Genomic DNA, 23,231 nt, shown 5'->3' on the forward strand with positions numbered 1-23,231 from the left:
ACGGTAATTATAACTGCAATTTTGACGTTTTGAGTCAACCAGTCATATGTGAAACAAAGTCACCTACAAATGAACTCTGTATAAAAGAACTCTGTGACTTAAATATTCATATTGAGGATGATAGTAGAGCCCCTATTGAAATTTTGATAGGAGCAGACGTTGCGGGAAAACTAATGACAGGTGGTTATAAATTACTTCCTAGTGACCTTGCCGCAATTGAAACTAAACTAGGGTGGACACTAATGGGGAAGAACTCTAGTTTAGAATCTCGAGAAAGCACTGCATTACTTGTAACGAGTATGATTTGTAATGATACTTTTATATCAAACTTGTGGTCACTGGAAACGATCGGTATACTGGATCCATCTGAGAAGAAAACGCAAGATGAATTGCATGCAGCAGCTAAAGAACATTTTTTGAGAACTGTTAGAATAGACGATGAAGGAAGGTTTATCGTTGATTTGCCTTGGTTGAGTGAACATCCCCCTCTGCCTGAAAATTTTGAATTGGCTTTGAAGAGACTGAACAACACAGTAAAGAACTTAAAAGCGAAAAATCTGTATGAGGATTATGACCTGGTTTTCAAAGAATGGGAAAAGGAGGGAATAATTGAAGAGGTTCCTTATAATGAAATTCAAGAACCATCGCATTATTTACCACATCGGCCTGTTGTCAAAGAAAATAGTACGACTCGCATTAGGCCAGTATTCGATGCTTCCGCTAAGTCGAGATCTTCACCAAGTCTAAATGACTGCCTTGAAAAGGGTATGAACCTTATTGAATTCATTCCATCAATATTAACACGCTTTCGTATGTATAAAATAGGGGTTACTGCTGATATATGTAAAGCGTTTCTGCAAATCCGTGTATCTGAAAGGGACAAAAATTATCTGAGATTCCTCTGGTACAACGATAAGTCTGAGCTAAAGTATTTCAGGCACTGTCGTGTAATATTCGGTGCTTCGTGTAGCCCTTTTTTACTCGGATCTGTGGTTCAGTATCATTTAGAATCAGCACTAGAAGAGGCAAGAGCTGAGTCCTCGAAATATCCCGTTGAAACTGTAGAAGAACTTGCTAACAGTTTTTATGTGGACAATTGTCTTGTTAGCGTAAAGGATGAAGCTCAGTTGCATAAATTTATGCAAGCGGCTACAGAAATATTAATGGAAAGAAAATTTGAATTACGAGGGTGGGAGTACTCGGATTCCCGCTGTCAAGTTTCAGAACCCACGAATGTGCTAGGAATGATGTGGGACCGTGGAAATGATACCCTCAGTTTAAAGTTATCACATGATACTGATACCTCTTCGATGAAAACTTCTAAGAGGTCAATTTTATCTGCTGCACATAAAACGTTTGATCCTTTAGGCATAGCCTGTCCAGTTACTTTACTGCCAAAACTTTTGCTGCAGAGGTTATGGGAATGCAAATTAACATGGGATCAAGAAGTAGATACAAATACTAAAGAAGAATTCTTGAAATGGTTGAAAAATTTGGAGACTTTGAAAGAATTGAAGATAACTAGATGGTTGCAATGCGAATACGTAATTGATAGTTTACATTTTTTCTGCGACGCTAGTAAGTCTGCCTATTCAGCTGTTGTTTTTATAAAAATTTGTTTGAATGATTCAGTAGCTGTTCATCTGCTAAGAGCCAAATCTCGGATTGCACCTTGTGGAAAGAAAGAGACGACTATAGCAAGATTAGAGCTTCTTGGAGCCACAATTTTAGCACGTCTTTCTGTAGAAGTTCTGAAAGAATTCAAAAAAGAGAAAATTGTGTTTTGGACTGATTCTACTACAGTTCTTTCATGGTTGAGAAGAGAAGGGCCGTGGGGAGTGTTTGTACAAAACCGAGTGCAGGAAATTAGATCCTTGACTCCTTTGAATGCATGGCGGTTTGTACCAGGATCACTAAATCCAGCAGATCTTCCGAGTAGAGGTTGCTCTGCTAGCCAACTTCTTTCATCAAAATGGTGGGAAGGTCCGCAATGGTTGTATTTCCCATCGGAAGAATGGCCTAAAGACGAATTTTGTGCTGATGAAGAAGAAATTTTAAGTGAAAGAAAGAGAGGCGTGGTATCATCTATGGTCAACGTGCAATGCACAGATAACATTGTAAGTGACCGATTTTCAAGTTATACGAAGACAATCAGAACAATTGGATGGATCTATAGATTTTATCACAATATTTCCAGTCAGAATAAGATAATAGGAGAGTTGACAACTGATGAGTACAACAGAGCTGAAATTGCACTTATGAGGCAAATACAGTCAGAGCAATTTCATGAAGATAATCGTTTGCAGAAGCTGCAAACATTCAAAGATAAGGATGGATTACTACGATTACAAACAAGATTACTTGATTGTGAGGAAACAGAAGAGTTTAAGAGTCCTATTCTGTTACCTTCAAAACATAAAGCGGTATTGAAAATGGTGACTGAAGAACATAAAAAATCTTTCCACGCAGGACTGTCTACTTTATTAGTGAGATTAAGAGAAAAATATTGGATATTAGGCGTCAGGAAGTTAGCTAAGCAAGTGATTTCTAACTGTGTTATATGTAAACGCCATACAGCTAAACCTCTGGAAGTGCCATTCGCCCCATTACCAAGAGACAGAGTCACCCATGCAGGTGTTTTTGAAGTTTCCGGGGCTGATTATGCCGGGCCTTTGTATTTGCGATCAGGAGAAAAGGCCTGGATCATTTTATTTACATGTGCGGTTTACCGAGCTGTTCATTTTGAGCTAGTTAAGTCAATGTCAACAGAGTCATTCATCTTAGCATTAAGACGATTCGTAGCTCGAAGAGGAAGAATTGCTGTTCTCTACACCGATAATGGCAAGAGTTTTGTTGGAACGAACAATGTGCTAAAGATGCTTGACTGGAATAAAATAAGCTCTTATTCCACCACAAGACAGATTTCTTGGAAGTTCATTCCACCAACCGCTGCCTGGTGGGGTGGTTGGTGGGAGCGCATGGTTGGGATGCTCAAAGGCCTTTTAAGAAGAATGCTAGGTAAATCTTCTGTTAACTACGAGAAGCTTTCAACAATATTATGCGACTGTGAAGCAATCATCAACTCGAGACCGTTGACATACATATCAAGTTCACCAGATCAACTGATGCCCTTAACTCCGGCTATGTTTCTGGTAAGTGACAACTGCACCCAAGATTGAAAATGCTGATCTAGATGTGGTAGACAGAACCTTGTTGACAAGAAGGTCCAAATATCTACAGAAATTAAGAGAAGACTTACGACAAAGATTTAGAAATGAATATTTTGCACTTCTAATTAACCAAGGCTATAGGAAAGTTAGCTCATTAGAAGTTGGTGATATCGTTTTAATAGGGAGTGACGGATCCAAGCGTAATGACTGGCCTCTTGGAGTAGTAATAAAAATCTATCCTGGAGCAGATGGCCATTCCAGAGTAGCCAGAGTAAAGACACAACAAGGAGAGAGACTGCGGCCATTTCAAAGGCTATATCCCTTAGAACTATCTGCGACTGAAGTTAGTTCTTTGAAATTACCTTCGCTGGTCAAAGAGACCTCTGCAGAAACAACCTTTTTCTCAGGAACGAGAAAAGAGCCTGGGATACCTTCAGACGTGTTTGTGGGAGAAGAAACATCTAACACTCGGCCCCTTTTGAAAGAAACCAGATATGGGAGAAAGATTAGAGTACCTGAACGTTTAAAGATGTAAAACTCTGTTTCATTTGAACTGTTATAATTTCTTTGATATAATTGATATTTCTTAGGTTTTGTGTTGCAATACAAATTAGTAAATTTCATATTGCAAGGTGGGAGAATGTTAAGAGATTCCTCGTTATAATAATTTTATTGTATTTTACTAGTGAAATGCGTAATTGAAATTGTTTTTATTTAGTTTTTGTTTTCTGAGAGCTGGCAACAAAATATCTTTAGAATGTGCGTGCGATAAGAGTTTTGGTGATTAGAGTTGAAAAATGTTAGTTTGGATGGCGTATTTTGAGTATTGAGAAGCGAGAAACACTTGAGAGATTTTATAAAATGAAATAGTGAGTTATTGAGTTTCATTTTGAGTTATTGAGTTTTATTTTCGAGTTTTGAGCATTAGTTAGGCAAATTTGACATGAAATTATGTATTGTGTAAATATTTTCTTGTTATGTGCTGTGTCCTGTGAATAAATGTATTTGTGCGAAATGTGTTACGAGTGTACTGATTCGAAGTCCGATTAGAGTTTTTCGGACAACTATTGCAATGATGCAATTTACCGAATTGAATGCGAAATTCGCCGATTAAGGAAAGTTTTGGGAGGTCACCCCCCCCCCCCAGTTAGGGATTACAATACCGGACCAAAAATTCAATACCGGTACTCGGTATTTTTAAAACGTTATACCGGAGTACCGGTATTAAAATAGGTATTTCAAATTTCTCAAAAAATGCTTGAAAAAAAATTTTTGCTGCCACATTTCATAATTTTGTACAAAAATTGTATTATACAACGTATTATAAACAAATATAAAACGAAGGAATAAATATCATAATAAAAAATTAATAATAGTAAAAAACGTAATGCAATTTTTGAACTGTCTCTAAGCCTGGAACTCATTTTAGTGCTCAAATATACGCTTTTTGAATTCATGCAGGTCGGCGATACTGTTAAAAATGCGCGTTTCACCTCCTCTTATTGTCTAGAAGTCCTTAATCTTCAAATACTTCGGTCTCTTTCGCGTTATTTTTGGATAAATTCTTTTGTATATGTGTGCGTGTTTCTTTTGTATTGTGCGCATTAAAATTATTATTTAAACAATTTATAGCTAGTTGTAAATAATTTCTTTCCGAGAGTCAATACTTTTCTAATATTAACATCATTTTATCATTTTCTCTTGAGCAGAAGAGGTTCGTGTTTGCTTTTTATTAGCCCTTTGTTTTTAAATTTACGATAAACTAGTTTGATCTTGTTAGTTTCTTTTATTCATTTTCGCTTTCTTTTCAAAATTCTTTACAATTATAATTATTAAAACATCTGAAAATGTGTTTCAGTTCATTATGTTTTACCTCTATGCAAATTTTAAAGGCACCTGGTATAATTTCTAAACATTACCTTGCCACATATATAGCTAAATAGCGAGACAGAGGACAAACCAATACTGGTAACAGCACATTACCATTTGTTAGGCTAACAAGAAAAAGTTTTCGTCGAAATTGAGACAAATAATTAAAAAAGAAGTCATAAAGTATTACTACAATTGATGGTTGGAATAAATTGTTAATAGTACAAGCGCATTCAAAACTGCACTCAAAATTAACTTTCACAAAAGGAAAAGTGAGTGATCAGGGAAATGGAAAAAATAAATACATGGTGCACAAAATCGCACGAAAATGTGATTCATCTCACCATCTAGTAATGACGATATCATTTTACAATTTTTCCGCTACTTTTGTTTAATGATATTCTATTAGTTCGTGCTTTTGAAGCCAAATTTTTACATCAATAGATTAATTTTGGTACTGTATCATATACGTTTAAAATAAAAGTAGATATCTAATAAGTTAATTTGAAAACTCTTTAATTGAAACTATATTTATTATTTGCAGTTAATACCGAAAATACCGGTAATTTACCTCAGCAAATACCGGTGTTTCGAAATTGTAAAATTGCTCCAAATACCGGTGTTTGGTATACCGGTATAGCGGTATTGCAATCACTACACCCAGTGAACTCCCATCGCAACTGCATATGTACGCACGGACGTACCGAAAAAACGAGCCGACGCGACGCAACGTTCGTTCGAGGCTGAATAATTTCGACTGGACGTCTGGGAAACATTTTTCGTCATTCGAATACTTTACCTCGTGCAAGAAAGTAATCAATTTCAAAAATAAGCAGAGATATACTTAACGCAACTGCAAGCGTTTTCACAAGCATTAAAAACTGAAAATAAGGTCCAAAAATTTATTCATGGTAATCATAAAAATCCAGCATCGTGGGAAAACGGAGAAAAGATTTAATTACGTACACAGTAAAAAAATTCCGCGACCGTCAGATTATTTCCGGACAACGTCCCGGGATTTCAGGAGTTTACTGTGAAAATAAATATCTTTGCGAAAGCGTTTTCCGAATTGTTACAAGTTCCCTGAATGCAGCCTTCTCAATGCTAAGAATTTTTTTTAGCTACCAGTGTCAAAATATGCTCAAGCTTCTTTATTTGATGTTTCGCCTTCAACTCAGCTGCCGCCTTCCCGGATCCGAACCCCAAACAAGGGTGAAGTGCACTCTCTGTGGATTGTTACTTTGCTACAATTGCAGGCAAATAAACTGCTCGGTATTTGCTTGCAATCCTGCCTAAGCTTCGGTATTATTTGACTTGGGAGCCTTCCTGGTAAATCAGGAAGCTGCTAAGCAATAAATAACAAACATATCTGAATTTCTTAGGAAGGTTCCTGATTTATTCCAGAAACATGACTGGCTTTTATTGGCAAGGTTTCTGAATTCATAAGAAAGATTCCAGTTTAATTTCAGGAAAGTTACTGACTTTTAGCGGGAAATTTTCCCGTTTTTTGCCAGGTATGTTACAGGTAGAATTCAGGCACATTAGCAGCTTATTATTTTCCGGGAACGCCATTGAGGTCTTTTTTTTTACAGTATAGTTGTCATTGAATGTCAGGGGATTAAAATTGCTGCGAAGTCATGGCGGTTGCAAGTTGCTTTACTACACTGCGTTCAAGGGAAAGATAGTCCAGATGTAAAGTAAAAAATGAGCCATTTGGCGATGTCAATCACGTACTTGGCTTGAATAAAAACAAATTGCTCTCAAGCAGACGGCGAATGTGAATATTACTGGTTTACCTTTTTAAAAAACATTTCAGAGAAAATCCATAAAAGTGGCATAGTGGTACACCATATGGCACCCTAACAGTTTACTTTCGGTCTATTTCCCATCAACAAAGTAATATCCTTACACTGCGTTTTATTAAGGTTTGAAAAAACTTCAAAACAGTGACATAAAGAAGTTTAATTGCTCCATTCTCGTTCTTCTCAAGACTTTTGACTTTCTACTCACCAGGGAACTGCACGAACAGCGAAAAAAAATGAAAAAAGTTGAAACCAGTATAGCCAGAGCTGCTAACTGCTACGAAAGAATCGTAGTTTCTACAAATTGCAGCTTTAAACTACGACAATAGGTCCAAAAATTACGATTTTCTGTGTGTGTGTATTTTTTTTTAAATTTAAAATCGCAAGAGAATGCAAAAAATCATAAACTGCATGAAAATTGAACCAGTAAGTTCAGAAAATCAAACTTCTACACGTTTGCTATCAGTTTAGTTTTCTTGCAGTTTATGGGTTCTTCGGCAAAAAAAGCAGAAAAAAATGCCAAAAATAACGTGAAGATTATAAAAGCACTTGGCCATTCCTTAATTCATCTTCAAAGATGGGTTATGCAAGATGTACTATTTGCAATTTTGCAATAGCGATTTTTCAGCTGAACGAGCTCAGTTGATGAAGATAGTGGTCGTGATGACTGCCGCAAGCATGTTGCTTCACAAAGACATGCCGACCGGGTGAAAGGTACAGCTAATAATAAAATATTTACCACCTTAAAATATTCAGTGTAAAATCTTTTATTTTGTATTAATATTTTCTGCATCATATTTGAAATTCATTAAGTATCATTATTTTGTTCTTTATACTAACTGTTAACAAGTGATCACCGCTTGATTCTGAAACAGTGCCGCTCCCCCCCCCTCCCCGCTGCAAAATGCAGCTACGATTTTGTATTTTCAAAAGTTGGCAGCTCTGAGTGTAGTAACCGTAATATCATATAATACCGATGCGATTCCTCCACTTGTTTGCTATTTCGATTCAGATGTGTGGGGTCGATCTAGAAATTCTTTCCCAGATCACACTCATCGTGAGAAAAACATGTTACGCTGGTGTTTTATATCTGTCACCAGAATGGGAGCTGGATAAGTATAGGACCACACGTAAATACGGCTTTTGCTCCCCTTTTCTGAGAAATATTCGAAATTAGATCTTTAAAATAGCTGAATTTTATCTGGAGCTGGACATTTGTTGTGCACATAAACTTTCTCCGTTTGGTGTGATATGATGTCTATGACACTATAGGGAACATTTTTCAACCACCCTGTCAACGCAGTTGAAACCTCAGACAGCAGAAGGAAAATGTCTTTTCCCCGTTTTGTCAACATCGTCTGACTGTTGTAAACAGGGGTGCATTCCCCCCCGCCAAACGAACCCCCGTATATAAGAGAAAATAAATAGGTCAAAGGGGAGACACTCGTAGAGCAAAGAGCTGGGGAGCCACGGATTTTGACTCTCGTAGTTCAAAAATATCTTTATAACATTAAATAATCTGTAATTTGTTATATAGCTGTAAATATTGATCGCATTAAACGTCTCTAAAAGACCATGCATTCTCTTGTTATCTTTACACAAGAGGTAAAAACGGTACAATATTCAGACATTTTCTGAGGCAAAAAATATCTGCCCTAGTGACCCCGTTGTCGAGATAGAGAGTTATCAAGATGTCGGAAAGACTTGGCGAGAAATAGAAAGTTACATGTGGCCATTTGCAAACAAGGTGAAAGATGTCTTCCATTGCTCACCGTAACTCGCTAAACTTGGCGAGTTCTCTTAAAATGACGGCATTTAAGACCTTATATTTCAATAACGGGGACACGAGGGCAAATAATTTATGCTTCCAGAAGCATGTTTTACTATGCTTTTTTGATTGCTAATAATTCAATTATTTTTTTCCATAATTACTCAAACGTATGGTCTCCTGGTCAACATCTTATGAGCAAAAAAACACAAATATGTAAAGAATTAGAAACATACGAAGAAATACGTACTTTTTCCACGGCCATCGAGGGTCCTTCATGTCGACTAACAATGACCTCTCAGAGTGAGCCCTGGTGGACATGCTCAGCCCATCATCTTGGTAGCTCTTGCTCAGCGACGACACCAACTTTTGTCGCATGGTCTTTACCGTTTCGTAAATAAACGTGAATATGGCCACAGATATGCAAAGACCGACCATCCCTAGTGGGAAAAAGAAGGGATAGTCAAAGTTTGTTTTCACTGCTTGATATAGCATAATGGGTTATAATTAGATTGGCCAGATTTCTGTAATATTCAAATGGGACCACCGGGAGTGCCCCCCCCCCCCTCCACAACAGTGTCGCGCAGATTCAAAAGGGGTCACACTCTTGGCTGGTTTTTAGATTGTTTTACACTTAGACACTTTAGAGGGTAGTTCATTCTGGTCTTTTGATTGTTTTAGAGGGTAGTTCATTCTCTATGTCATGACTAAATGGTTTTTAATTATGAATCAAAACCAGGGGTCTACTCCTTCGTTCTCCGACATTTACAACCTCCTCCCCCCCCCCTTAAATACAATAAGGTAAGATTGAAACTGAAAAACAGGGGGAAAGGAAATTTCGTTGTCAGCGAAACTGGGGGAACACCAAACCAGGGGTTATTATAATACATGACACAAGCAAATAAATTTAAACATTTTATTTCTTACTTAAGTAAGTAAAAACGTTTTGAATGAGGAATAAAAATTTGAACAATATTTACATGTGCTTTTTATTGACCAGAACATTTTCAGCACTTTTACTATACTTGGCCTGATTGTCACGGAAAAATCTGAGGCCAGCTTTTGCTTATATCTCAGCAACTAGATCACTTAGAGACGATGGGATTTCCCTAAATGATTTGCTTAATCTTAAGGTACAACTTAAAACTGAAAAATTAAAATGCTAAAATAAAATAATTATTTCGGTTAGGGTAGAAAACAGCAAATTTCACGTAATTTCACCATTAAATGTTTCAATATAAAATCCATTGTTACACATTTTTTTGCCTTGCAACAGCAATGTTAACCCATTAATGCCTGACATTTTTTTTTTCAAAGATTTTTTGTTTACGGGTTGCAAATAGTGTTTAATAGACAGGAAAAATAATTAAAAAAATCTAATGCAAAAAATAAATGTTTTATTAATAACAGAAAAATTGTCCCTAAAAAGGGACGCTAGGCATCAGAGGGTACATGCTTTTTCAACGACAAATATTTTTTTGCCGACGATTTAATACTTGAAAAAAAAAAAAAAAAAAAAAACTTTCCGACTTTGTCATTTTTGTCTAGTTTGGTGTCAGCAAAATGTAAATACTGCATAATTTGGCTCAAATCGATTTCTACTCATTGCAGAACTAATTGCTATGTCGTTGACATCAGTTGATGGACTCCAGTAGAGTCTCCGCTGGGGCAAGCATGCATATCCACTTGTTTATAGGATAGCCAAGAATAAACGCAGCTCCTCTCGCGTTAGAGAAGAGTATGTATTGTTTTTTTGTCGAGCATAGAGGGTGCTCTGAAAAACAAATTCATCCAGTATTTCATATGTAAAAAACTCTTCAAAATATTGACACTGGTGTCCATTCAACATTCAAAAAGCTTGGTGTTTCCACATTCCATACATTATTTTTTTTTATTGATGGATATATCTTTCTTAACCCAATTTCTTTCTGTATTTTTTTTTCTTTATTTTTCTGCGTTTGCTTGGAAGATGCTGCTCAACATCATCACTGTCACTTGACTGACTATCTCCAACACATACTACCTTACCCTGATTAACTTTTCTAATGGTCATTGTAGCAGAAGATTTCAACTGTTGACCTGATAATTGATTAACATCAACTGAGTCATCCGGCCCACTGTATTCGTCAGTAATTTCACTAACTTGTGAAGGGTGGACAAATGCATATATCAGCCTCCTTGAATTCTTTATCATCAGAGAGCTGTTCCAGAAGTGCTAAGGCTTCTTCAAAGTCAGACAAAACAATGAGAAAATCTCAATGAGTTACTGAAGATTATTAATGTCAAAAAATAACTCAGGTTTTAAAGAAGTTAATTTTTGAAACAGTTAGCTTTTCAAATTTACCTAAGTATTTTTCGAAATTGCAGAAAAAATTGTTACTGAAATATCTTAAAAAAAGGTAGTTTTATTATTAATTAGTCTTTTTAATTTTTAAAAATAAAACATATTGCCTATTTTTTAGTCTAAAAACATTTAATAACTTCTTTTGAGGCCAATTATGAATTCTAAGCAAGAAACTAGCAACGATTCAACAATGCAGCCTTTACTGCCTAGCGTCCCTTTTTAGGGACGCTCTTAAATTGCTATAAAATCCATAAAATTTTTGAAATCTACAAAAATGCAAGAAAAGGTAAACTGAAATATTGATCAAAGTAACATATGTATCAAATACAAATTGATTTACTTGTTAAAAATTTTGAAAACTTACTTTTTTGTTCTTGACATTGTGAACAATGAAATTCTTCACGAAGATCATAACAAAATGGTTACAGAACACACTTTATAACGATTATGTGCTGCCGTTTGCTAGTAACGAATTGAAACAATACTAAAGTAATAAATGAACACAATTATTGAGTTGAAATGCTTACTTTTGGGAAATTGAGACACAATTTTTGGACCGTCCCTAAAAAGGGACACTAGGCATTAATGGGTTAATAGCAATCATAATGAAAATTTTGAATCAAGGCTTCTCTGGGACCAAGAATGAAATTTATTCAATGGCTCCCTCCTCCGGTTGCTTTCTTTGGGCTTTTATTTTCATCTAAGTCATTATTTGATAACGGGGCTAAGTAAAGAGACATATTAGGATCTTTATCACAAGTAACTTGTATGTTTTGAACCATAACTTTTGCTTATACTAGCAAATAAGACCACTTGGAGACTTCGGAAGTTCACTAAATGATTTGTTTAATCTTAAGGAACATCAATTTAACGATAAAAAAAAAATTAATTCTAGAATAAAATTTTGTTTAAAAACGAAAAAATTTTAAAACAACAGATTAAAAAAAAAAAAAAAAAAACTAAGCACTTTTAATAATGCACTCAATAGGACAAAATAACTTTTCTGGGTAAGAAGGGGCAACTGAAGTGTTCCTGTAGTTTTCAATTATTCCAAGAAAAAGACTTCACGAACGAAGGAAAGTGCGCTCAAGTCATTTCAAACCTAACTTTCCCATTACGAAAAAAATATGAATGCTTCAACAATCAAATTTATGATTGGAAGCTAGATCATGATAAAACATTCTCTACATGACTTAAGCCGCACTTTTCTTTGTTTTTGAAGTCTTCTTCTTGTTTCCTGGAATAATTGAAACCTATAAATAATAATTGAAGAGGTTTAGGGACTTCTATGCACGGTTCAGGCTCGGAGAGTGAATTTGAAATTTCTGGGAACTGAAGTCCTAAAAATGAACTTTCAAACGCTTTTAACGATAAGGTAGATAACGGTAACGGTAAGGTAACGAGGAGGAGGATAAAGAATGCTCTCTAATTTTTCGAAAATGAAAATGATATGTCCTAAATAACCTCAGTTGTAGACCATCTTAGTTGAAATTATGTAAGAGGAAGTATTTTGGACCTTTCCTCTTTTTTTGATTTGATTTTTAGGTTCTATCTTGAGGTCTCCTTTGAGGTTTTTCGTTCTTCTGAGGTGCAGTTATGGGCCATCTTTGTAAATGTTAGAAAAAAAGTTTGGATTTGGAGCCTCTCTTCCTTAATTTTTTCGGAATTGTAGATCCAAACAAAAAATTTTAGACGAGTTTTGATGATGTGGTGGAAGAGAAGATTGGCTATAATCCCAAGGAATTTTTTAGAAATTTAAGTCAAAAATGCTAATGGTAGGTTATCTTCCATGACAAGAGGAAATGTTCGGAGACCCTCACCCGATTTTTTTAGAAATTTCATTGTTAAGAACCAAGTTTTATAGGATCTTTAATTATGAGAAGGAGACAGTAGGCACTCCCCTTGGGTTTTTTTTTTTCGAAATAAAATCCTAAAAACCCATTACTAGGGTACTTTTGATGAAGTTAGTGGACGGAATGTGATTCAGAGCTCTTCCTCGTCAATTTACAAAATTAAGTCCTAAACACGCAACTACAGGACATCTTTCAGGATAAATGTTGAGGTTTAGTAATCTCTCACAGAAATTATTCGAAACTGACCAAATCCGAATTCGAAATATCCTCAGACGAAGTTTTAGACGATTTTGGATGATGAGGGCACTGGCGTAACTACGTGCCGCACGACCCTGCAACGCGGAGTGGCCCGGAGTCAGAAGGGGCCCGAAAATTTTTGAGTTTTGTTTTCATTCAATTGAATAAAAAAATTCCGTAAATCAAACTCAGTTTAAAAAGCTTATATTGGTTCTGGAGTCCCCTAGAACACCAGAACCTATCGACGTTGACTTCCGATAAATATATCGGGGGCCTCAGACCAGAAATTTTTTCGGAGCCCTCTTGTAGCCAAACATTACAATTTTTGCCCTTTTCTAACACAGTTTTAGCCAATTTGGGGCTCCCAAATAGCAGGGGCCCTAGGCTACGGCATATTCGGTAATCTGCCTAAAAGTGAAAAAAAAAGGACCCACGGACCGCCTTGCATGGGCGAAAACCAAACCTTGGCATGGCACAGAGCAAAAAGTGGAGAGAAAGGAAAATCCCTGAAAAAAAAAGGAAAAAATTCCTGACCTGAGGGATCCTGCTAAAGGCAGTCAAGAGAAATTTTTGTGCATGATCTGGAAGGGGGGGGGGGAGAGTTGGAAAGGGCCCGAAATTTTTTTGCGCTTTGTTTTTATTCAATTTTATTATTTTTTCAACATACTAAACTTGGTTCGAAAAGCTTATATTGGTTTTGGAGCCTCCTAGGGCTTATAATATCATTCAAGATCGTCTAGAGTTTTTGGAGCAATAGTAAAAAAATTCCAGGGGAGAGTCCTGAAAACCTTCTCATCATTTTTAAATATGGTCCACGTTTGCTTTTCTAGGGCTTTTATTTAGAAAAATTTTTGGGGGAAGGACTCGAACCCTCCGTCATCCCAATATGATCGAAAATCGCCTAAAATTTGGAATTTTAAAACTTTAATTAAAAAAAAATTCCCCTAAAAAACTTTTCATGTAGTTTTGTTAAAAATTGATCATAGATCTTATAATTAAATACCTATTCCGAACTATTAATTCTAACCAATGGATTGAGGCCTATTTCGTTGAAAGTCGTAGGTGTACGAAGACTTTTGGGAGCCACTGTATTTGCATAATAATTAGGCTGGTGGGTCAGTCGAGCTTACTGGTCGGTCAGCTGAACGGACCCAATGGTCAGTACAGCTTACTGGTGGGTCACTGAACTTACCCAACGGTTAGTTCAGCTTACTGGTGGGTCCTATATGAAATATTTAAACGAAGCAATTAAAAAAAAAGTGCTGATATACCACCGCCAACCTTGTTATGACATTTTTACGGGGGGGGGGGGGGGGGTTGTGTTGAGACTATTTTTCTTCTTTTTTGTGGTGGTCTCTCACTCTAGGAATGCCTTTGTGGGATGGGGGGGGGTGCATCTTTGCTCTAGGAGGGGATGAGCATCCCTGATCCCTGAATCCAGAGATTGCAGTTCTGTTCTTATTAAATATGAATGATAATTAAGGTTGAAACCGCAGTCTCTGGATATCACTACTGGGCACTGGTGCATTGCAGGTAGTTCTGTCTGGGCACTGGGTGAAAGGAGGTAACTTACAGCTAAATAGAGTCGTTGTTTTTTTTCCTACTACAGTTAATACATGCCAGGACTGAGCATCCGTTAGGAATTTATTTTTAATTATATTTCATTTTGTAATTTTAAGTATAGTAGGTGATCCGTTTTCTTTAATAGATAATACTAAAAATTTGACAAATTTTAGCCATTGATTGAAGTTCATAATGATAACCCATCGCTATAAAAAACACTAAGAATTAAAAAAAAAGAGCCGATTGTCTAAGTTCATCAATAAAAGTGCTTCAGGTTACCTATTGACTATTGTTACACGAAAAAATGTTTTCTAGTTTAATAATTTAAATGCTCTGTTTTTTTAAAAAAATTATCATTCTTTTATTATGCAAAGTTCCTTAACCTCACATTGTTTTGATAATTTATTTTACAACTATAAAGTATGATGCAATGTTTCAGCATTTTTAGGAATTATGTCTTTTCTCCTCATACATGACCTTAATTGTGACATTTACATAAAAAATAGAGTACGCTGAAAGGACAAAACGAAGAATATTAAAATATAGTGACTATAATTAAAAGGTTATAAACATTTTACTGTGCGTTTAATGCTGAAACTCAGTATGTACAGCAGCTGAAGATTCAGTCATTCATTAATTGGCACAGGCTTTGGTATTTAGTGCTCTGTAGCTTCACTAATCATAACCACCCTTATAGGTATATTAGCTACCATATAAGCAGTGCTGTAGTAGGGAGAGGATGCTCCCCCCCCCCCCCAAGAAAAATATTTGAGTTTCTCTGAAACAGTAATGAAAATATCATATAGGTTGATTTCAAACCATCCACAAACCATGAGGTGAGCCCCTCCCCCCCCCCCAACATTTAAGATTTGCGATATGTGATGAAAATCAAGGGTTGGCGAAAAGGGTGGCTCCAAAACCCTCCCCTTGGATGCACCACTTAGTTGTTGGTTGTATGCAATACATGTTTTCCACTGCACAAATGGGTGCAAGGAATATTGCTTTTCCACTCTGCAAAACAGGGTTCGCCGATATAATCCAATATATATTTTGAAAACATCATTGCCTTTTGATGATTTTAATATTTATTTTTTCAACTATGGTACTTTCAATATAAAAATTATATTAATTTTTTTGTTCATTTATTATTAAATATAACCAAAAAGTTATGTACTATATTTTTATGAGGTATTAATGCATCATTAATATGACAAAGTATTATAAAATTCCTTTTTAATTTTATATTCATAAAATTATTAGTAATGTAACAATTTTAATTTATGTTAAAAGTGCCTAATTAAATGTTAAACATTGGTCACATGTTTAATGACTGTGCACCAACCAATGCATATTTTTTTATATCTAAATCATACAACTGTGTAAAAGTTGATAACAAGGAAAATGAGTAAAACAGCTAATGCTAAACTATCCCCAGTTAAATTGATAGAAATGTAAAATGAAAATATTAGATACAAATAATGAAAGAGACCTTACTTTTAAGTCTTGCAATAATAATATAAGAAAATAAAGAGTGATTAGAGGATGCATTTACTATTTAAAAAATTTTAGTTTATGCTGTTTGAAAGTATCAGATATATATATCAAAATATCGGATAGTTTGGATATTTTTGAAACTATCATGATATTTTCAAATCCTGCCGCAGTAGCACTTGATTATAAATCCAACATAGATCTTGAAACAAAAAACTAAATTTGCTCTTCAAAAGTAAACAGAGAAATAATCTGATGCTTTTCCATTTTCGGGATCAGAGTCAGAACAGGGCTTTCATTTAAAACTTTTTGCTGGGGGAGGGGGTGCTCAATGTAAATTTTACAGGAAAACATTAAAAAGCATGCCTACTTAGAGTAAAATTAAAAGTCGAGGGGGGAGGTTAGGGTGGCCCAAAAAAACTTTTTTTTCAGTTATTGCTCTGGGCACCCTTTAATTTTTTTTAAAATGGTAATTAATTAGCTACATGCAAAACTTCAACTCTGTATTCCCATTATAAGTCGATGCCCAAGAAACATGAAAAATATAAAATGTGAAGATTCTTCAATAAAAGGTTCAAATAAAAGTTAAGGCAATTAATTATTTTTTACTTTTTAAAATCATACTTTGATTTAGTAATACCTTTATAAATGTATACTTTTATGAGTAACATAATATAACTGTAACAGCTAATCATTAACTTTAACCTCATATTTGCAATGTTTGTAAACATTAGTTTTGTCGACATTTTTGTGCATCATTCTTATAAAACTTTGCTGTTTTTTTATTTGAAAAGTTTTGATTTTAATAAGTTTATTTTATTTGGTACTTAAGTTATGCAAGTATCTGATGTTTATTTGTTTACAGTTTATTTTAGTTTTGATTTTGTTTTTTTTTTCTCTTTAGGAACATTTACATTATTTTCATTCTTCAGTTTAGTTATAAGTGAATTAAAGTGACTGATATTAAAGGTGAAGGAACTCCAGCTCAGTCACTTTCCTATGCTGGGCTGATGAGTGGTAATAAGAACAAAACTGCAGTCCTTGGCTGGAAATGACTGAGCTGGCGGTGGGATTTCATGAACTGTAGATCGTTTAGCTGTTACTGGAAATGGTGACGAAAAAGTACTTGGAGTACCAAAATTATCATCTGGGTTCGAAAAAATATTGCAACAGCTGTTTACAGCTTATTAGAACAATGGGACATTGTTGACAAAGTTCAAGCTATGAGCTTTGATACAACTTCGACAAACACTGGTCACATTAAAGGAGCATGTGCTATTTATTTTAGAACAGAAAGTGGGATGACAACTGATGTGGTTAGCTTGTCATCATCATATGTTTGAACTAACATGAGCAAAAGTATTTACTTTATGTTTAGGGAAATCCAATTCTCCAGAAATTTCTCTATTTAAAAGATTTAAAACTGTATGGAATGGAATAGAAAGAGATAAATTTGAAATTTGGAACTCACAACTGATACAGATATTTTTAGAGTATCGACACTTAAGACTTTATCTGCGGTAAAATTCTGCTCTAGAGATGATTACAAGGAACTCGTAGAACTCACGATTGTTCTAGGAGACACACCACCAAAAATACAATGGCAGGCACTCGGCACTGTTCACTATGCAAGGTGGATGGCTAAACTTATCTATGGTATCAAGATATATCTTTTCTGTAATCAGAAAGATGTATTAAAGCTTACTAAAAAAGAACAATATGACCTTGAATGTTTTGTAAAGTTTGGTGCCCTTTTGTACAATAAAAACCTGGGTTGAAGCCTCTTTAAGTACAGAAGCTCCGGCAAATGACTTGCAACTTTGGAAAGATTAAAAAAATATTATGTGAATTCAATTGATTTTAAAAATAAGTAAAAAAGCCAGTGAAGTCTTAGAAAGACACTTGTGGTATTTATCAGGCGAACTGGTTGGTCTGGCTTTATTTTCAGATAATGTCATTTCTTCTGAGAAAAAAACAAATCATAAACAAGTAGACCCATAAGGGTCTAAAGGGAGTGCGGGAAATTATAGACCTGTGAGTCTAACTTCGGTGGTTTTGCAAAATTTTTGAAACATTGATGAAAATTAAGATAGTAAATTTTCTAGAGACTAATAATCTATTGACTAGTTTTCAGTACGGTTTTAGGAAAGGTAAATCTTGTGCAACTAATTTATTACATTTCTATGACAAAGTTACCATGGCTTTGGACAATAAGAAGCCTGTAGATGTTTGTTTACATTGATTTTCAAAAAGCTTTCGATAAGGTACCGCATGTTGCTCTACTTAGCAAATTAGCTGATATAGGAATAGGAGGGAAAACTTTCATTTGGGTAAAAAACTGGCTGACCGGAAGGAAACAAAGGGTAGTTGTAAGGGGAAATTATTCTAATTGGAGTGAGGTTTTAAGTGGGGTTCCTGAAGGATCAGTGTTAGGGCCTGTTTTGTTCATTGTCTTTATGAACGATATTCACAAAAATATTTCTGGGAACATGAATTGTTTTACTGATGATGTCAAAGTTATGGGGACTGTAGAAAATGAAGAACAAGCAAATCAGCTGCAAGAGGATCTAGATCATATTACGGAGTGGGCTGATAAATGGGGTATGGCTGTTAATGTTGGGAAATGTCAAGTGCTACATTTAGGGCATGGAAATAAGTGTACAAGTTATTATTTGCAAGGTTCAGTCATTAGTCAGGCAGGACAAAGTTACTGATCTGGGGGTCCTAATAAGTCAGGATTTAAAGTTTAGCCAACAGTGCAGCATTGCTAGCAACAAAGCCAATAAGATGCTTGGGTTTATCAATAAGATCTATTTCAAATAAATCTAAAGAAGTTCTTCTGCCCTTATATAGAAGTTTGGTAAGACCCCATTTGGGAGTATGCTGTTCAGTTTTGGTCTCCTTATCTTAAGAAAGACATTAATGTATTGGAAAGGGTTCAAAGGCGGGCTACAAGGCTAATAAGTGGACTTTCCCACTTAGATTATGATTCCAGGCTTAGAAGACTAAAAATGTACAGTCTTGAGCAAAGAAGAGACCGAGGGGACATGATTCAGCTGTTTAAATTTATTAAAACGAAAGATGTTACTAGCTGAGCCCAGAGCCTGTTGCTGGTCGTCACTTTTGTATTTGTATTTGTATAAGTAAGCTATCAAATCTGAAGAATCGAGGAAAGTACGTGCAAGTTCTGATGCTTTCAGAAACAAAAATATGGAAGAAATTACTTTAGCAGATTTTGCAACAGAACACATTGGCTGTAATTTTTGAACAATTAGAAATTAATCAATCTTTTCTCAATTTACCACCCGAAGAATGGGATGAAAATGAAGAGTATGTCAAAGGAAAAAAGCTTATAGGTGAGATTAATGCTGTGAATGATACTGCCGAAAGAGGTGTCAAACTTTTCAAAGATTATAATAAATTCCTTCCTACAGATGAGGAAGAAAAGCAGTTTCTTTTCAAAGTAATAGAGAGAAATAGAAGACATGTTTCATCAACTTCCACCAAAAAGGAACTTTTGAACTCAATTTTGAAATAATTCAAATCATTATATAATAAAAATATATTTTCAAGTGTGCATGTGCCAGATTGTAACTTAATTTTTACTGTTTAATTGATCTAGTGATTAAAAAGTAATAGTAGAGAAGAATTTTTTTTTAATATTGCACTGTCTTGTGAAGCCACAAATTTTGTAGGTTTTTATTTATTAAGCTCCTTTGGGCACCACCTTCTACTTTAAGTACAGTAACAAAACTTCACAGAAAAAGTCTCTTGTATAGGTCTAACAAAATTAGGGGGTGCCCCAGTATTTTTATGGCACTTCAATTTTCACCATAGTAACATGGGCCACCCTAGGGGAAGTGGAGGGGGGTAAATTGACTCCCTTCAAATCACAGGCCTGCATCTAAATCAGCGGTTCCAAACCCATGGGCCGTGCCCCACAAGTGGGCCCCAAACAGCGTTACTGGGCCATGGACACTGGTCGAGAATCTGAACCAAGATAAATCTTGGGGTATAATTACCGTTTTTGCGAAAATTTACTTGTTAGATACACCGTCACAGCTCTCCCTGGCTCATTGCCAATAAGGAACTTTAGGATTAAGATTTTTCATATTTCTTAAGAACTTTAGCTTATAATTGAAAATGAAATCTATTGAATCAGAAACTTCTTTAATGAAAATTCCCACAAACTGCAGGTTAAAAGTGCTTCTCCTTCACTGAACTGGCATGACTAACTATACCAGGGTCGGATTTGGAAGTGTGGAGGCCCCGGGGCAACAATGGAGTGGAGGCCCCTAATCAGGGTCCGAAAGATCATCATATTTTCGAAAATATCCGATATTTTGATATATATCCGAATATTTTTATATATATATGTATAATATCCGATATTTTCGACCTGTAAAAGTTAGGATATTTTGTAAAAATTTTAGAGTTGGAGCCGCTTTGTTGTGGAGGCCCTGGGTCAGCAGCCACACCATGCCCTCCCCTAAATCTGGCCCTGAACTATACTAGTGAATTGAGGCAGTTGAGGGGCTTTTCGGCCTATCTATTTGAATGAGACTTTTCATTGCAGTTTTAAAAAAAAATATTGAAATGCGTTGAATGTTGCAAATCATTTGAGACTAAAACTATCCAGTTTCAGTTTAGATATCAACTCCCTTGGAGAGGAAAAACAACACCAAAAATCCCATGGAGCTTTAACTTTGATAATTTGTTCTTGAGTTTCCTTACAGCTATGACAGCTAAGTGAATGCAATAAAATTAGTTTCTTCCTTAAAAATTATTTTGAAAATTGTTCTTGTACAGTATATTAAACATCTGTGGTGAAACATAAGGGGAGAAAGAGAGATTAACATCACCAGAACTCTTGTTTTTAACGCACTTTCAGTCCTAATATGGTACTATTTACACTTAAGACCAGTTACAAACAGGACCCCCCCCCCCAGTAAATAAATTTTGGCTGTAAAAGTAATGGATTGGTTTTCGCAATCATGTTTTCAACATAACTGGTGGGCCGCACAATCAAAAAGGTTGGTAACTGCTGCTCTAAATGTTTTCTAAACTCACTTTAAGTATATCACACACAATCCAAATATTGCCATATTTTTCTTTATTTTCACAGGGTATTGCGTAAAATATTGGCGGAATTATTTTTGCTGTTTTTATTTTTTACCTTGATGTGATATCTAAAATCCTGTCACAGCAATAGAAAATCACCAATAAAAGGCTATGACTAATGTGACAAGACGTTCCGCTTTTTGTCTTACTGTCCCGCTACGGGAATGTCCCGCCAAAGTGTCCTGCTTTGTCAAAAAAGTCCCGCTTTTTTTGTTTAAATTCCGTTACACAAGAAATATAACATACAATCTAGATTTTTAAACGCTTTTTTCGATTTTTTGCTGTCAGTAAACTTCAGAACACCATGTAAAATGATATTCTTTAATGTTTAATATGTTGAACTACCTCCACCATGATTTGGATTGAAGAGGAGGAGCTGTTCTTCATTGGTACATTTGAGTTATTTCATTGGCATTTTTTTGTTACGTAAAATAATAAGCCTATAGGAAAAAAAACTATTCTACCCCCCCCCTCCCCCCGTCATGTGTCCTGACTTTTAGTTTGAAAAATCTGGGTCACATTAGGCATGACTTTCCAAGTAACTCAAGATCCCAAGATGGGGGTAGTAAAGTAATGTTTTAAATATTAATAGCAAACACATTGGAAAGAAGAGAAAAATAAATGCAGAAGGTATATTACGGTGGTAAATTCAACGGTAGAAAATTATTTTTTTGTCATCACAAAAATGGACTGAACATAAAATTTAAACATGCAGACTTCTGACAGCATGTTTCATTTTCTTTACACAAATATACATAAAAACAGGAATGGAAAGCTTACCGCCAACAGACTGGATAGTTAAACCTTTTGAACAGCAAGTCTTCCACATGGAAACCAAATTCTAAGAATGATTTATGCATCTGAAAAAATTATTTTTTATTAGCAAAAAACTACAATTCATTATTAAGACTGGAAAAAATTAGTAAAAAGATTGATTTAAAAAAAAAATCAAAGCGTACCGTGTGGAATGAAGTGAAATTTGGGTTGCAGTAAAAGTTTTAAAAAGGACGATGATTCATAGGTTGAAAAGAGCCGCAATTGCAAATTCTTGGTTTTAACTTTAGCCCTACTGAAAGTTCAACATGATTTGGAAAATGTTCAGTTCAGCAGGAGTTTTTTTCATGCTGTTTTCCGATGTGTCCGATCACAATGAAGTACAAAGTGCGTGTGTCACGCTCTGATTCTTAGTCGTGAAGAAACAGATTGTCGATAACTGGTACAACGAACACAGCTGGTCAACCATAAGTGGTTGTTGTCAAACGAATGGCAAAAACAAAACAGAAACTTTATACAGTCACAGTTTGTTTTGGTTTCTAACCTAGTAAAAAAACAAAATCATTTCATTTTTTTTATTTATCATTTCTCCTTTCTTTTTAAGCACTTGATTGATTCAACTCATTAAAATATTTTGTTTAAATAATTTTTCAAGTGAATATAAACACTGTTATAAAACTCTATGGCACTGAATGCTAGAATAAAGTTTATATCGAATGTTTACTTTTTTTTTACATCAAAGAAAGCTTGAAATTATTGAACATGCGAGATTCATAATGTAAGGAATGCGCTTTAGTTTTGAAAATGTTTTTATCGTCGTCCTTTTCAAAGGCATTTAATACATGTATTAAATAAACTAAATGTATTTTATGGCAACACTTTCTTAAATACCGGTGTTGATTTCGTTTCTTCGTGCGGGAGTGTTTTGGTGAGAGATTTAAAATTTTTATTATTTTCATTGTATCATTTAATGCAGAAATGATAGTTTATATATAGACTCATGCTGATGAAATATTTACGACCTGCTAAATTGATTGTCATGTCATTTACTGAGATCCATGCAAGTGAAACGCAAATGTATGGTGATATTCGAAGTGTGGTTGCTCACTTACCAGTAAATTGTTTTGTGTTAATGATTCAAGAACCTAAAAGGGGCTCCTTTCTTCATACGAATTGTATTTTTTGCTGTGAGCTTTAGAAAATCCTTCCTCCAGGTTCAGAATCCGTGGCCTACAGAAT

At 35.2% G+C, this 23,231-nt stretch overlaps 1 protein-coding gene and 1 long non-coding RNA gene across 2 annotated transcripts; one reads left to right on the plus strand and one right to left on the minus strand.

Annotated features, from left to right (window-relative positions):
- The first annotated feature begins 242 nt into the window (after positions 1 to 242).
- Positions 243 to 3,784, plus strand: LOC129230520 (uncharacterized). The gene is made up of 2 exons (XM_054864924.1): positions 243 to 2,117; positions 3,761 to 3,784. Exons 1-2 carry the CDS (start codon positions 243 to 245, stop codon positions 3,782 to 3,784), a joined length of 1,899 nt encoding a protein of 632 aa, XP_054720899.1.
- Positions 3,785 to 8,944: 5,160 nt separating this feature from the next.
- On the minus strand, positions 8,945 to 22,378 carry LOC129230629 (uncharacterized). The gene is made up of 3 exons (XR_008581159.1): positions 22,178 to 22,378; positions 21,999 to 22,078; positions 8,945 to 9,049 (listed from the first exon to the last, which is right to left on the minus strand). It is a non-coding gene; the product is annotated as an uncharacterized LOC129230629 (long non-coding RNA).
- Between the last annotated feature and the right edge of the window lie 853 nt (positions 22,379 to 23,231).

The sequence above is a fragment of the Uloborus diversus genome, chromosome 9 (assembly GCF_026930045.1).
Source record: "Uloborus diversus isolate 005 chromosome 9, Udiv.v.3.1, whole genome shotgun sequence".
In the NCBI taxonomy this organism is placed as follows: Eukaryota; Metazoa; Arthropoda; class Arachnida; order Araneae; family Uloboridae; genus Uloborus; species Uloborus diversus.

What these genes read in the sequence shown, in the direction of transcription:
- LOC129230520 (XM_054864924.1), top strand. Translation starts at nt 243, where the DNA reads ATGGGGAAGAACTCTAGTTTAGAATCTCGAGAAAGCACTGCATTACTT. An exon ending in TGCAATGCACAGATAACATT is followed by an intron (nt 2,118 to 3,760) that starts GTAAGTGACCGA and finishes GATATTTCTTAG; the next exon opens with GTTTTGTGTTGCAATACAAA.